Source organism: Setaria italica, chromosome VIII, assembly GCF_000263155.2.
Source record: "Setaria italica strain Yugu1 chromosome VIII, Setaria_italica_v2.0, whole genome shotgun sequence".
In the NCBI taxonomy this organism is placed as follows: Eukaryota; Viridiplantae; Streptophyta; class Magnoliopsida; order Poales; family Poaceae; genus Setaria; species Setaria italica.
Genome location: NC_028457.1, coordinates 33519085 through 33534997, shown reverse-complemented (window position 1 = coordinate 33534997; position 15913 = coordinate 33519085). Strand labels below are relative to the sequence as shown.

Genomic DNA, 15913 nt, shown 5'->3' with positions numbered 1-15913 from the left:
GTGAATAAAAAGAATAAATAAACAATGGTTTTCTCATAATTTTAAAATTTTTCCAACATTTATTTTTCTTTACAGGAAATTTAGTATAGGAAAATAATTGTTTGTTTTTCTAAATTAAATAATGATGTTTTATGACTGTGCATTCATGCCGATCCCGAGCTGCACGTCGCCGCCAGGGGTTTCCTCAGCAAGGCAGGCGAGGACCTACGCGCGCCTCTAAAGGGCGATGCCCTCGTCCCGCGCCCCCTGACGGCACCCTGCAGTCCTGCTCATCTCACGTGCACCATGCGACGCCACCGCAGGAGCCGCCGGGCCAAGTATCGGCCGCCGCCAGCTCGCTCAATTCACCGCCGAGGGGCACCGCCGGAGAACCCGGCCGTTACCGTGAGCACCGGGGAGCCAAGCTGCACAATCTACACCGGCTGCCGCCGCCCTTGAGTCGCCGGAGTGCCACCACGACGTGAAGTCCCGGCCGCCGCCAACTTCTGGATGGTCCGGCCGATTCTGGCCGGTTACCGTCAGATACCGCCACCGGCTCCGATTCCGGCTGGAGGTCGAGCCACCACTGCACCTGCACACCGCCACTTGGTGCCCCGGCAAGCCTGACGCTGGCGGAACTGGCCAACCGAGCAGATCGGCCTGATTCGATCGGGAGGTTGAAGGTGGCAGTTTCGCGGAGTAGCCCTCGAAGGACTTGGTAATTACTCCAATAAACTTTGTGTCTTGCAAGTTTCCCAGGAAGCCCCTTGAAAGTTTAGATGCCTTCAATTCAATCCAACCCAAGATCATTTTCAGATCTAACCCTGAAGAATCACCTATTCGCAGTGACAATTCATTGAGTTTAGGGATTCTTTCTTGCTAACCCCTGGAGTATAGGGTTAATTGTGTTTAGGCCCTTGCAATCTTCTTTAACCTATAGATTACACGTTTTGACTCCATTTTTATCCGTTCAAGTTGCGTTAGGTTCATAATAACATAAATTACACGTTAGTGTTGATGTTTTTGCAACATGGCATGTTTATGAAAAAAAATTAATATTAATTTGATTAATGCTTGATAAACATGCGTCTCCTCTTAATAAAATCTACTTAGAGTTAAACACCGCTTTTCATAATAGATGTTAACTTGATTAATGCCTAATTCATATCATTCCTAAATAAAATCCAATTAGGTGATATATCGGTTTTTCTTAAACTAAAGTTAATTTCATTAATGCTTATCTAAACAATTTTCTTTCCAAATAAAAGCTAATTAGATATATACCTTAGCTTTTCATAAAATAAGTTCAATTTGATTAATATTTATTCAAATTGCTTTCTAAATAAAAGCTACATAGGATATATCTTAGGTTTTCATAATTAAATATTAATTCAACTAATATAAATATAAATGTGTTTTTAATTATAATTTGGTTAGTTGAACTCGAAATACAATGTTATGCACTTAGATGTTTACATATACTTTATTTTCGAATTAAATGTTTAATTTGCTTAAATTGTACTTAAATATTTATAAATAAAATTGAACTAAGCTTTATAATGTCTTTATAATATAAATATGACTTGATTAATTCCAATTAAAGGTATTTCTCTGAAATATCTTTATAATATTTTCCTCAACTAAAATAAATAAAGCTTGTAGCTCTTATCTTTCTTTTATAATTCAAATCTCTCGATAGCTTTATCTTTACAACCATAGTTCCGTTTTAAGCGTTTCCTGCATTTGCGTAATACTAGGATCGAGCCCTATCCTTTAGTACTCTCTTTTAAAGCTTTCTTTGGTTTTGGTTTATTGTTCTTAGTTGTACTTGTTTGTTGCTTGTATGCTTGTGGTGATGTTTGCTTCGAGTAGAAGGATCGCTGTTCGGAAGTTTTGAAGAGTAAGAAGCCGAAGAGCAGTAAGAGTAACTTTACGTATGAGAAAGGCAAGTGTGTCCTTATAATTTTGTCCCAATAACTTTATTTAATCACTATTGCATATGCTTGCATTTAATTTGATGGTTCCTATTAAGGATTGCCTAGTCTTTATGATCATTCCTTGTCAAACTGGGTTTATCTTTCTATTACGTAGCTATGCTTAGCTGCTATACTTGGGTTACGGTGGTTCTAATGAACAATATGATGAACTTGTTTTATTTATGCTATACATTTCTTTAATACAAGATCACTATGTTTAATCGGAACATGGAGAACCACCTAGGAAAATAGTGCAACCACAAGAACTATTATGGCTCTGATCTTGGCTAATTAATTAGAAACTCTAGTCTGGGGTAATCTTACCGAAAGGGCAAGAGGGGCGGTGGCAGATGGGGTATAGCACTCGTTCTCTTGAGAAGTGGGCTTTGTTAAGACACTATACCCACTAGGGGACTGTTATGCTCTGCTAGTAGCAGAAAACCTTAGCGGGTTACCACCTACTAGCAAATCTTTGCAAAGGCCTTGTATCGTCCCTATGCAGTCACACCTCGGAAGTGTGATGAGTGCCTGATCAGCACAGCATGGTTGGGTCCAAAGTTCTTTGAACTTTTACACAACTTGTGGGTAAAGATGTGCAACCTCTGCAGAGTGTAAAACTGATTGATCAGCCGTGCTCACGGTCAAGAGCGGCCTGAACCCTCACATGATAATCGAACTTGAAGATGGACTTAAATTGTGGTTTGTGCTATGGTTATGGTTGTGTCATATGCTTATGGCTTATGTTTATATTAATTGTGGGTTGGTATATACTTATACCTTAGTAATCAGGTGCTAATAAAATTTGACCAACTAAAAATACTTAATGCAGTCAACCAGTCAGCCTTTCCTTGTTTAAGCCTTGCATTCATATTCTCCTCCACACTTGCTGAGTATGACATGTGCTCACCCTTGCTATAACCAACGTTGCTCAGAAGAAGAAGTTGCTATCGAGTTTGGTGTGAAGATGGTGTTGAGTTCTAGGTGTACGCAACCCCCAGTCAATTTCTTGTGAAGTTTGGAGCCTCCGTTACTGCCAGTATTACGCTGTGTATCTCTGATAGTTCTCGTAAGTCTTTATTTGTATCTTTTACATGATACTGTAGCTATTATTCACTAATGTATGAAACTTGATCCTGGCATACATATAGGTAGCACTCGGTTTTGTCCTTAAAATCGGGTGTGACAACCATGCGATTTGCCACAAGATGCAACAAGACGCAGCCTACCGCCGCCCTCGTACGATGCCGTCGTGCCCCTCCGCGCGTCACCGCTGCTCCTCATTGCCAGTGTGGGGAGATCGTAGGGGGAGGGGAGGGGAGGCAGAGGGCCAACCTGGAGGGAGAGAAGTGGAGGGGAAGGACAGAGGGAGAGAGGTGGTCGGGAGATGAGGAGGGCGAGAGAAGAAAAGGAAGGCACACGTGTGAGGAGAAGAAAGAGAAGATAAAGACTTTGCGGGGAGCGAGTTAGGGTCAGTATGCACCCTTTAGTACCGGGTGGAGGCTTTAGTAATATCCCATTTTTGTTCTGGGTGGAGCCTTACCTTTAGTAACAGGTAGAGCCTTTTTAAGAAACTGATTCATTCCTTGGGTGGGTTCACGAAATCCTAGCAATCCCTCATCCAAACAATATAAGAACTTTGGATATCCTATTTTGTCTTTGTTCCCACAAACTAAATGTGACTCCCTCCCATTCAAATTGTAAGTCGTTTTGGCTTTGTATATAACCTTATGCACCTAGATGTATTCTATGTTAATATATATAGTAAAACCTAAGTATTTTAAAAAGTCAAAATAACTTACAATTTTTAAGGGAGTATATTAGTTGGCAGAGAAGCCTAACTCTTAATTTCTCTAATCTTTCGAAGTAGAGCAGAACTTCAAGTTGGTTGTCCGAAATTCGGATGTATATATGTAACTTTCCTTGCTTTAACATTTTTTCATCTAAGGAAATACAAAAGAGTAGCAATCCCTAAAATTACAAATCTCAGGGAGACTCAAACACAACGACGTAGGAGAAGCACTCATGGTCTCGTTCAAAATTATCCGTCCCTTTATACAACGGGGTAGGGCTCCCCTTTTATAGTAACCCAAGGGTCATTTTACATATCATGAATACCCTTTCTCACCTACTACATTCCTAGAAAATGCCGTGCATAATGGTCTTTGGAGGTAACTTGTACAAATTTAACTCTCCCACTGAGTCACGCTCCTCACGCCTCCAGACAATCATGCTAATCATGCCTCCGGGGGTTCATGCTTCTCATGCCTCCTTGCAGTCATGCTTTTCACGCCTCTTCATCTTTAGCCTCACACTGGTTGATTCCTTAGCCTCGTGCTTGGAAGGTTCTTAGCCTCAAGCTGGAAAAGTAGCCCAGCCTCATGCCTTCAACCTTGGCGCATTCAATTCAGCAATCCTGAGTAGAAAAAACATAGTGAAGAGCTCGTGACTCGAGGTTAACTTCGAGCGCCCGAGAGTAAGCCATTTCACACTTCAGCCATTAGCAAATAACTCTTAGCTTTGAGACCAAAGCAACAGAGAGGATGCGAGGTTAATATGGTTTTCACGCCAGATCAGGACAACCGAGGTTAATTGACTTTGTAGAAGGGCCTAAACTCTGCCAGGTTAGTTGGCATTTGCCGGAGAAAACAAGCTCGAGGGTGACTATCTTTTTTAGTGATCTCTAACAAAAATCTTGACCACTACCGAGTTCATTCGTGTAATTACATTCCCAGAGCTACGTACTCTGAAGATTAATTTCTTAATAGTATCGTATTTTTTTAAAGAATCCCTATTGACTTCACCAATTCAGGACAGTTCAAGTCAATGTCACATAGAATTGTTTTTTGTTTGGGTTACCTTGAGAGAGAGAAAATACCATTCATCACACAAGTTACACGAGCTTTGACATATATTTATCATGAATTCATATAGAAACCATAACCATGATGTTGCCTTTTTTTTTTTGAAATATGGTACAAAGAGGATGCTCATATACAGGTACGCATACTCACTTCTACAAGTCCATCCACACCATATATATCCCTGTGAACAAATCAAAGAGTCTGGACTGACATACTTTGAGATTGACATAGTCATAATAGGCATCTCACTGTTGACAGATGCTTGCCTATCACTATAGGATAGCATAGTTATTTTCCTGTGAACAAATCAAAGAGTCCGGACTGACATACTTTGAGATTAACAAAGTCATAATAGGCATCTCAGTGTTGACAGATATACTTGCCTATCACTAAAGGATAGCATAGTTATTTTCCTGTAAACAAATAATCAAAGAGTCCGGACTAACATACTTTGAGATTGACAGTCATAATAGGCATCTCACTGTTGACAGATATACTTGCCTATCACTGAAAGGATATATAGCATAGTTATTTCCTAAATAATCCAGAACAATGCATGTACCCGTGCTGAGTTTAGGATATAAACCTTAGTGGACTGATTTCACGACAAGGAATATGACCAACTAAGCTTCTTCTACTTAGCCACTGAGATGCTGTCCCTGCAGTAGAGCATTTTCAATCGATAGCTTATGGGTGATGCAGATCGAAGTAGAGCAAGCAATAAATCGGGGTGTCATAATCTTATATGCAAATAAAGGACAACGGTTTCTTAGATTTAAATCCATCTAGGAGAAAAAAGCATAGGGACACCACTCTATAGTGGGAGATGAAATTGCAAAAAGATAACGCCACCACTCTATAGTGTGCTCTGACAGACTTCAATTTGGCCCTTGTCAAATATATATAAACTAGCACCACATGCAATTGATCGGCTATACCTTTATTCATGTCAATTAACATCTTTTGTATAATGTGTTTTTGTATAGTCAGGAACAAAATGTGTTTTTGTCGATCACTAGCTATTGAGATCGTGGATTCAGATTTAGCGAAATATCTCTAAATATTTATTAATTTATAATAATATAAAAGATCTCTGTTGACTTCGAGTCAAGATAACAGTGACACTGTTTTTTTTTGCCACCATAGAAATATATTTGTCACATACCGTGTGACAAAAAAATAAAGGAAACACGAGTCAAGACTTTGACACGTGACCTCTAGTGTTTTTGGCCATCTTGCTTCCGGTCCTATTGCCTGCTGTCATTTCTTCGTCTCTAAGCCCAAGTGCAACCCATCTTAATGGTAGCTACACCGACCCCACTGCCCTGTTGGCTTTCAAATCGCTGCTCTCTGATTCTCTCGGAATCCTCACCAGCAACTGGACATCCAACGTATCCTTCTGCCGATGGGTCGGCGTCTCGTGCAGCAACCACCGGGCTCTGAGGTTGGTGGACGTGTCCCTCCACGGAGCGCTCAGCAAACACCTTGGTAATCTTTCTTTCGTCACCGTGCTTAACCTCACAAGAATTGGGAATGAGGAATAACATTGCAGCTGACATCTGGGGTCTACCATGGCTAAGCAGCGTAGCTTACGTTATAAAGGTGATTACATGTAAACGTCTCCCCTTTCCCACACAGCAGTAGTTGTTGGTATTGACTGACCAAACACATGTGCCCAGGCCAGACCAGCTAGGGTTCACAATCACACCTGCAAGCTTGTGCGTCAGGTCATTCAAAATTCCGGATAAAGTGCGCGCTTAGAGGCGAAATATAGCAGGCTAGTTTTTAATAATTTATCTGCATAAATATTTTATATGGAGCTCTTGTTTGAGCGGCACCATCTGCTGATAATCTCACACAAGCAGGCGTTCATCTGGAGAAACTTGACCTTGCTAGTGGCTGTTGCTGTGTTTGAGCACCTGCTTCTCTCAGCTGGTCCATGGTGATTGCAGAGTGGTTTTGCTGGCGATGATGCACCGAGGACTGTGTTCGACAGTGTTGTTGGACACCCGCGAAAAAGAAATGTCACGGAGGGATGGAGCAGAAGGACAACTATGTTGGTTATGAGGCCAAGTTGAAGAGGAGTACATTGACCTTGAAATATCCCATCGACCATGGCGTTTAACTGGGATGACATGGAGAAGATTTGGCATCACACGTTCTACAATGAGCTCCGTGTACCACCTGACGAGGACCCTGTGCTGCTGACAGATGCGATCCACAACAACCCCAAGGTTAACAGGGATAAGATGACCCAAATAATGTTCGAGACCTTCAATGTTCCAGCCATGTATGTTGCCTTCCAGGCCCCGCTTTCCCTCTATTCCAGTGGTGACGTCGCACAACAGGTAACAATTGTGGTCTCTGGTGACATAACAGTCTATGAGAAATTTGTTGTTTGCTGTAGGTATTGCGGTAGACTCCGGTTACGGTGTGACCCAGATTGTGCCAATCTTACAGGGGTATCCTGTTCCAAATGTATTTTCTCATAGCAAACTTGCTGGACGCAAACTCACTGAAATATTGCAGGGTGTTCTCAATGAAAGAGGTTACTCCTTTACCACAAATGCTGATCGGGAAACTGTACGGAACATTAAGGAGAAGTGCGCATATGTGGCACTAGACTACAAGCATGATCTGGAGACTTCCAAGATCAGCTAGATCTTCCATGGAGGAGTGCTATGGGCTCCCTGATGAACAGGGTGATCAATCGGGGCAGAGAGGTTCAGCTGCCCTGAAGTCCTCTTCCAGCCTAATTTGTTTGCCATCGAAGATCCTGGAATCCACAAGGCAACCTACAATTGTATCATGAATTGTGACATAGATATTAGAAAGCACCTCTATGGTACCATTGTGCTCAGTGGGGGCTCAACCAGGTTCCGTGGCCTTGCTGATCGCTTGATAAAGGAGATCACTACCCTTGCACCAAGCAGCAAGATCAATGTGGTGGCACCGGGTGACCGGAAATATAGCGTATGGATCGGAGGGTCTATCCTGGCATCCCCCTTAGCACCTTCCAACAGGTGAATATTACACATTTCTGTTGCCCAAATAGCGTTGCAGCTGCCATTCTATATGTTTTTCTCTGTTGTTTCTTAAACCGGTTTCTCTTCATATTTTTACTATCGTTTCTTTTCACAATAAGTTTTTTGACAAGCTTTACTAACATGTATCAGGGGCACAGTTTTTTTTAATGCCCTACTCTCTCCTAAAAATGCGTACTAACAGTGCACTCCAATGCTGTATGTCTATGGCAGATGTGGATCACAAAGGGAGAGTATGATGAGTAAGGTCCAGCAATTGTACACCAGAAGTGCCAAACCTGAGTTTGTTTTTTTTGTCTTGCTAAACTACGCATCATCCCGTTCTCTTGTAAACTCCTTTACCATTTATGCTCACCGTGTGTGTGCTCGAAAGCACTGGGGTTCCATTGAGCTTTATTAATGGGTCCTCCCATTGGATCAAAATAAAACAAAATGTGCCTTTTTTGTACTCATACAACATGTTCGTGTTTCCTCTATATATTCGATTGCCGCTGAACCAATCATTGCTCATTCTGATGGTGACATTCATTTTGATCATAAACTCATCCAATATAGCATCGGGCGGTGCTGCGCATGCTCTTGTGCTGCTCTTTCTCAATAATGGCAGGGATATAGGATCCCCGCAAGAGGGGTACAAGGATGTGTCTCCCAAGTACCGTATTTTGAATTTGTATCGATGTTTTTTGTTTTGTTAATATACTTATTTGGAAATTAAAAGTACCTGATTGTGCAAAACAGTCGCTACCCTATTACGTCATTTCCTCCTCCCTAGCATTTAAATAATTGCCTTCATCCAAAATACATCCCCGTGTTATTTCAAATTTCTGTAATTTATTTATTTTGCTTCAAATTATTTATCCCTTATTTATATTTAATTATAATCCTACTATTTGTGGTAATTATCTGCCACCGCCTTGGTTTCTACCATACTTTTGACTGAACTATTTCCTGCATAATTTTGTAAAAGAGCTATGAAAATCATGTAGTCCACTCATTTTTTTGAGGGATCAGCAGGGGAGGCTCCTACCTATTTTTATATATATAAATAAAAGGGAATGTGTACAATGGGATTACACAGGCTTGAAGCCAAAAGAGAAAAAGAGGGCAGCAGGCTGTATGCTACTCATCCATCCCAAATTATAAGTCATTCCAAGAATCTTGGAGAGTTAAAGTATCTCAAGTTTGACCAAATTTATATGATAATATAATAATATTTATGATGTCATATAATTATCTATAGATTCTTCATCAATTATATTTTCATAGTATACCTATTTGATATCATAAATCTTTATAATTTTCTCTATAATTTTGATCAAACTTGAGATGCTTTGACTCTCCAAGATTCTTGGAATGACTTATAATTTGGGATGGAGGGAGTATTACTCATCCACATTTTGATTTTCCTTCCAATGGCTGGCATCACTCTAAGAGTGACCAGCTTAAGACCTTCAACAAAACAGACTTCTAGCAATAAGCTTGCATTAGCGATTTGTTCAAACGACGTTCATATATAAATAAAAATGTAGCTGACATCAGGGTTACCTTGGCTAAGCAGCATGGCTTACGTTGCAAAGGTGATGGCACGTTTCCCCTTTCCACACACCATTTGTTGGCATCGACTGATCGTTCATACCTGCAAGCTGGTGTGTAACGGCTTTAAAAATTCCGGGTAAGTCTGCGTGAGTGCGTGTATGTTATATAGAGGTATTGTTTGAGGCTTTAAGCGTCACCATCTGCTGATGATAGAACACAAGCTGCAGGGTCTTGATTTTTGGAAAGTTGACCTGCAAGTGGCAGTACAGTGTGAGCACCTGCGTCTCAATCTCAAGGTCTTATCCCTGCATCTGTCACCCAGTACCATATTGTATTTGTTAATCATTGCAAGCCTTGCCCGCCGCGTGATCACCGAGGCTAGTTTCTCTAACCCACACTTAGCCCCTCTTACCTTGTAAACAATGCCAGGTTTCTTGGGAGCGAAATAAAGAAAACACCGGAACCCGCGGCACAAGAACAGGCGAATAGGACACAAGCCTGCTATGTGCGTAATTTGTCGTCTACTCTACCCATCTCCATGATTGTTCATGGCTATGTCAAACGATTGGTCATGAAAATGTGATGCTTTGCGCCAACTCGATCCAGCAAAGCTTCTGAAACTTTGACTGTCAATATAATGTTTCTGGAGTATTTGGCTTTGAATATATAGCGAAATTATATGTGCTGATTAGTCTTGAAAATCCTTTTCAGCATGGTACAGTGAAAAAATTTCGTCTCAAATGTCAAGGACATGCAAGTACCACAACAAATGATTTCACATGCATAAGAAAGACCTATGTCAATTAAGTTGATCTTGGTTCCAATTTTGAGCAGTTTGATTTGGAGGAAAAGCTTACAGATCAAAATGTTCATTTGAAACCTTTACCATGTAAGGTAACTTAGATTTTGCCTATGACTTTCATCTAAGTCACATTTTGTTGGCCAGAATGACATGTGCAGTTGTAATATTTTTGTGCGGAAGCTTAAATATTTTTCTTATTGGATTTATGATCAATTTACCGCTGGGATCACATTCCATTGTGCATTCGTTATTGTGGATATTAATTACTGGAAAATATCACACCCTAGTGTAAAGAGTATAATGAAGAAAATTTAAAATACATAAAACATAAGCAAGATCTTGGTTAAATTTAAAGTAAATCCCATTTTATAACGCACTCTAATAAAAAAATGTCAACATTTTTATTTGACCCGTATTTGCTATACGACAAATCAATACACATTGTCATTACTTGTCCTTACAAATACAAAATCAATGAAGGGCAACATTGCCATTTGATCTATTTTTTATTGTTGTGTCGTGTCTCAAACAACTAATATTTTTGTCAACGGAAGGGGAGGAGTAATCGATCTATTAAGCTATACGACATGGCGACTAGATCTGAGCTACTAAGCAGAACAATTAGAAACTGCGCGTTACCAGATTAATCGCTGCCAGGCCAGCTCTGTTTCTCTCTATATATGCTAGTCTAGCAGCTGGCTCCTTTTCCCAGGACACCGCATCCGAAATTGGCAAAGGCACAAAGAGATCACTCAGATCCTATCATATAGTCCTTCCAGAGAGTGAGGGGAGGGGAAGCATATGGAAAGGGTGAGCGCTCCTGGTTTTGCAGCGTCAGAGATTCTTGCCAAGGGAAGGGAGTCAGCTGCCCGTCTGCACGCTATGCTAGACCAGCAGCAGCTGCCGGAGATCAGCACGATGCCCCATGAGCTTCAGGACCTTGTCGAGCAGATCCTACATTGCTGCGACCGAGCCCTCGCCGCGCTGAATGGGAGCATGGGCAAGAAGCGCAAGCCAGAGCGCGGTGGCCCAGCTGATCTGCCTTCTACAACGAGGTCCAAAAGGCTGAGGTACTTAACAATCAATCTCGTGGTTGGTCATCACTGCATCTTCGAATTCAATACAAAAACAGTTGAGTACTAAATACTAATGTGCAGGGTCAGCGGTGGCGAGAGAGGAATACGAGTGGAGAAGAAATGGACAATGGAGGACGGCTTCGCCTGGAGGAAGTACGGGCAAAAGAACATCCACGGCAGCAAGCACCCGAGGTGGGGATCTGTTGTTCAATCACAAGATTCATCAGATAAATCGCATCCCCATGGAAGCAATTGTTCAAGTAATTAACCAAGCATCCAAGTTTGATCGTGTCAACATGTTGTCGGGCAGGCTCTACTTCCGCTGCAGCTACAACGATGACAACGGCTGCAGGGCCAGGCGGCAGGTGCAGCAGTCGGAGGCCGACCCTTCCGTCTATATCATAACCTACTTTGATGAACACACCTGCTGCATGGGCACCTCACTCATGGGCAACGACGAAAAGGTAGAGAAGTTCGTCATCAACTTTGGTTCTGCAGGCGTCATGGATGGGGAACTAAATGGTTCACCCTCGTCGACTTGCGACGATGACGGCCTGGTGGTGTGTGAGAAACCGGATTTGTGTAATTCACCGGAGGAGCTGCAAGCAGCCATGGACCATGAGGCTGCTGAGCTTCTCGAGCAGTCAACCCCGGTGCTGGAAGAGCTGGGTATGAGCTCGCCATGGTGGCAGCCTCTAGGCGGGTGCCTAGAGTGGGAGGTTGGCCAGTGCGAAAACTTATTTTATATTGGCGAATCCATTGACATCGACAGTCTACTTCAGTAAATAGAACCTGTGGTGCTTGCAAAAATCTGTTGCGTTGTCTGACATAAGGCTTCTTAAACTAAAGAGGGGCCTATTTTGAAGTGAAAGATGGAATAAGATGGCGTCCAGTATGCCTGATTCTACCAATGAAGTCCAAACAAAGCTACGAATATTTATTAAAAGTTGATGTCGCAGATAATTTGTTGTGTATGAACTAATTGATGTACTATTCGGTATAGCCTAGATTTTTGTCCAAAAATATCTGTAGATTCTCGAGATCTTGTATGACGACAGCATGGAGTATGACTACTAACATTATTATTTTATACCACAGTTCAAATGTAATTCGACACTCTTTTGTTGTTTCTAGACCAATTCGTCACTTATTTTGCCTACCTTAGTTATGCACAGCTCAAAAAATCAGGGCTAGTCTCGCCAGTGGATTGATTGACAACATTCACTTGTTTGCTCTCGTAGTCGAAGGAGAGGCGGTTCATATTCCACCTCCATATGGGGCAAGGACTCGGCAGTTCAAGATCATTTGTCATGCCAGTAGGGGTGACTCTAGAAATTAGGGCATGCGTTTAAGCATATACCTATCGGCCTCTTCCTTTTATATCCCAAAAGTCATAATATTGTCTCCAGAGGATATAGTTCCACATGCGTTCAAATGGAGTACCTAAAAAACTATAACCAATTAGGTGCCATTATTAGGTAAAACGATATGAAAGGTTCACAATTGAATTTACGGTTTGTTAAAGAGATGCACAAGGAACTATTGTTTAAAAACTTGCCTTGTCCAAATACATCTACATGTTATTTTTTTATTTCTCTAATTTATCTACTTTTCCCTATATTTTATATTCAGTTATAAATCCTGCAATACTTTGAATACTAAAGAGATCATGAAGGAATCTGTGGGAATCCTTTTGTGGGTTTATACATGTAGACCGAATGCTTCGCTGTGGTGTCAACATAAACCAAGAACATGTGAACATGATGTATTGCATACAGAATTAGTACGGCATCTTTTGTGCCATATCGCAAGTACCAGGAAAGGGAAGAATCTATAATGACATGATGCAAATCCATCCACGCTCTTTTTATCAAGTCCCTTTATTTTAAACCCTAGTATGTATTTGATCATTTTGATGTTTTTATATGAGATGGCTAACATCCAAAAATAATAACCTCCATATAGTGTACAAATAAATTACTTAGTTGTTTCAACTAAAAGGAAGAAACAAGACTAGCGAAAATAGGTGAAGGTCTGATTCGAGCCATAGTTTAGCTCTTTAATCCGCTAGTACAAATAATGCTGCTACTCAACACTCTCCAAGCAAAATCATGTAATTTAAGTGGAGGTGAGGAACCAGTGAGCCATCTATGAACGTTTTCAGACCTAGATAAAAACGATCCCCGTTATATGAGGGAACCAGTGAGTCATATATATGAGCATTGATTAGTCACTTGGCTCACATGGTAATCCTACCATATTGCAATTTCCTGCAGAATTTCTGTACAAGTGTTATGATGAAGATCTTGTGTAGTACAAACATGGTTTCCTTGTCAGTCATAAGCTTGCATCACATGTTCGGCTAACGTGCATAGGGATTTTTTGATTGGGTGCTGTGTCGCCATCTGATGATGATCTGAAAAACAATCAGGGCGTTGATTTGGGGAAAGTTGACCTGTGGCCTTATCCCTGCGCCTCTCGCCAATCCCATACTGTATCTGTTAACAATTGCAATTTTCAAGTCTTGCCGCCCGCGTGATCTGATCACCAAGTCTAATTGCTCTCACATATTACTTGTAAACAACGAGAGCTTTCTTGAGAGCAAAAAAAGAAAACGCAGCCAAATATATTTGCGTTTGTGCAACTCTCTTACGGTAGCATCACTGAGCACCACTAAACAAATTAGGGCTAATTAACAAGCTAGATGGAGAAAAATTAAAAGACGAATTCATGAGCTGTAAACCCGAACTATTAGCTTTGTTTCACAAAAATTGAAAGACGAATTGGATAATATCTTTCGTTCAAATTTGAGAGGATTCGTTCGTTGTACGTGCCAAAGGTAGTAAAGAGAGTTGAAAGTTTGCAACGTAATAGGCAGCTGCTAGCTAGCGTATAAAACCAGAAAGTGCCATGCGATCGCGCATTGCCGACCCACGCCATCGAGTGCGATGCCATCGCGCATTATTAAAAACAAAAATCACATTACCTCTCAGGCGTAGCGTCACATCGCTGACGGCACCACGCTGACGCTCTGGTGGTGATGCCTGTGTGGCCGATGGGCAAAGTGTCCACTGCTGCTGCTGATGCTCTGAGAACGTGGCCCGACAAGCGGCATCTTTTGGTTAGTGGGTCAGCGCCCTTGCTTTGCGCTGTCAAGAACACTAACCAAGGATCACTGTGATGAAGTTTATTCAGGACAGTATTATATATCTCTGAATATGGAAGTGTGCGGCGTGTACTTTACTTTTTTTTCAGGGAAGGGTAGACTTCAGTCCATTGTATTTTACTGCAAGTTTTAACGACATGGTCGGCACATCTAGGATCTGACTGTAAAGCCTATAGCAGATCGCTTCTCCCCTTATTTTTCACACCGACGCATCTGTGTCTTCTATTGACTCACTACTCCACATTAGTTCCGTGCAGTGTCATTCAAACCAAAAGTTCGATGGTGCTTCCATTATCCAGTCTGCAATTCGCATAGATCGTGCGCCATAGCTGCAGTGCCCGCCACGGAGGACCTCGATTCCCTCATCGATCTGTCGCTCCCTCTCCGCCAAATCGATGTCACACCCAGCCTCCCCTCCGGTCGTCCCATCCCTCCTGCAGGAAGATGGCGGTTCGTCGAACCCAAGGTGCCAAATTGACGCCACCACGCACTGCCCGATCCTCACGGCTGGCAGAGGTGGTGCCCCTCGAGGAGGAGCACCCACAACTCATGCGGCGGCAGCCGCGGCTATATGGTAGGCGGCCATGGATTCCGTGTGGTGCATATCCTAGAGCAAGTCAACCTGCTTCCTTGATTCTTTAGAGGCATCATCACAGTTCATTTGAGGCTGGACAATTGCTGAATCTCGTTGCTTGGTGTTTCTCAGCTGATTGATTACGTCCCTTGTTCTTTCTCAATTGATTGATTCCGTTCGCTATTGCTTCTTGATTGATTGATTCCACGGATTACCCAACGAAGGACAATGCAGAGAGGCCCTGAAGCGGCTCATCAGGTGGTGGCATCCCCTGCTGCCGACATCGCTGCGTCCGTCGCTGCCTCGGAGGACGGGAAGAGAGGAAAGAGAGAGGGGAAGCAAGAAAGGAGGAGGAGGGGTGGTGGGCCCACGCTACGTGGAGGAGGAGAGATTAGGCTTCCAGTGGGTCCAGTGTAGGTGACGGAGCTAAATAGTGGTGTCGACTCCGATGTTTGGGACCCTCATGCCACACGTGTGTCATATCAACAAAAATCAGTAAACCACCTTGATAACCACTTTGAAATAATAGAGGGGGTAATTTGAACAGTTTTAAAAGTTAGGGTACACCTGATTTCTAGTGTTCAAGTTTAGGTGGGTTTTCAAACTCAAAAATAAGAGTAGGGGGGGTGGACTTTATTCAATATGGATTGGATGTTGAATCGGCATTTAAAAGCTAACGGTTTGGAAGCCGGAATTTGGAAACAGGAATCATCCCTGTCTAGAAATACCTAGGGGTCGGGGAACAAGATGCGTTGACAGCGTGAGAATTTCCACGTGCATGCACAGAGGCTGCCATAAAGGAGATACTGAAATACTATTATTACAAAGAGAGGTAAATCAATTTCTTGTAAAAAAGTCATTTTAATGAGTCGATACTATACGCAGCATGCCCAGGCATA

At 42.1% G+C, this 15913-nt stretch overlaps 1 protein-coding gene and 1 pseudogene across 1 annotated transcript; both read left to right on the top strand.

Annotated features, from left to right (window-relative positions):
• Positions 1 to 2887: 2887 nt before the first annotated feature.
• On the top strand, positions 2888 to 8319 carry LOC101756455 (annotated as a pseudogene).
• A 2024-nt stretch (positions 8320 to 10343) lies between these two features.
• Positions 10344 to 12407, top strand: LOC101756052 (probable WRKY transcription factor 63). Its single transcript, XM_004980677.2, has 3 exons — positions 10344 to 11268; positions 11356 to 11466; positions 11585 to 12407. The coding sequence occupies exons 1-3, from the start codon at positions 11000 to 11002 to the stop codon at positions 12057 to 12059; spliced, it is 855 nt and encodes a 284-aa protein (XP_004980734.1). The 5' UTR covers positions 10344 to 10999; the 3' UTR covers positions 12060 to 12407.
• The last annotated feature ends 3506 nt before the right edge of the window (positions 12408 to 15913 follow it).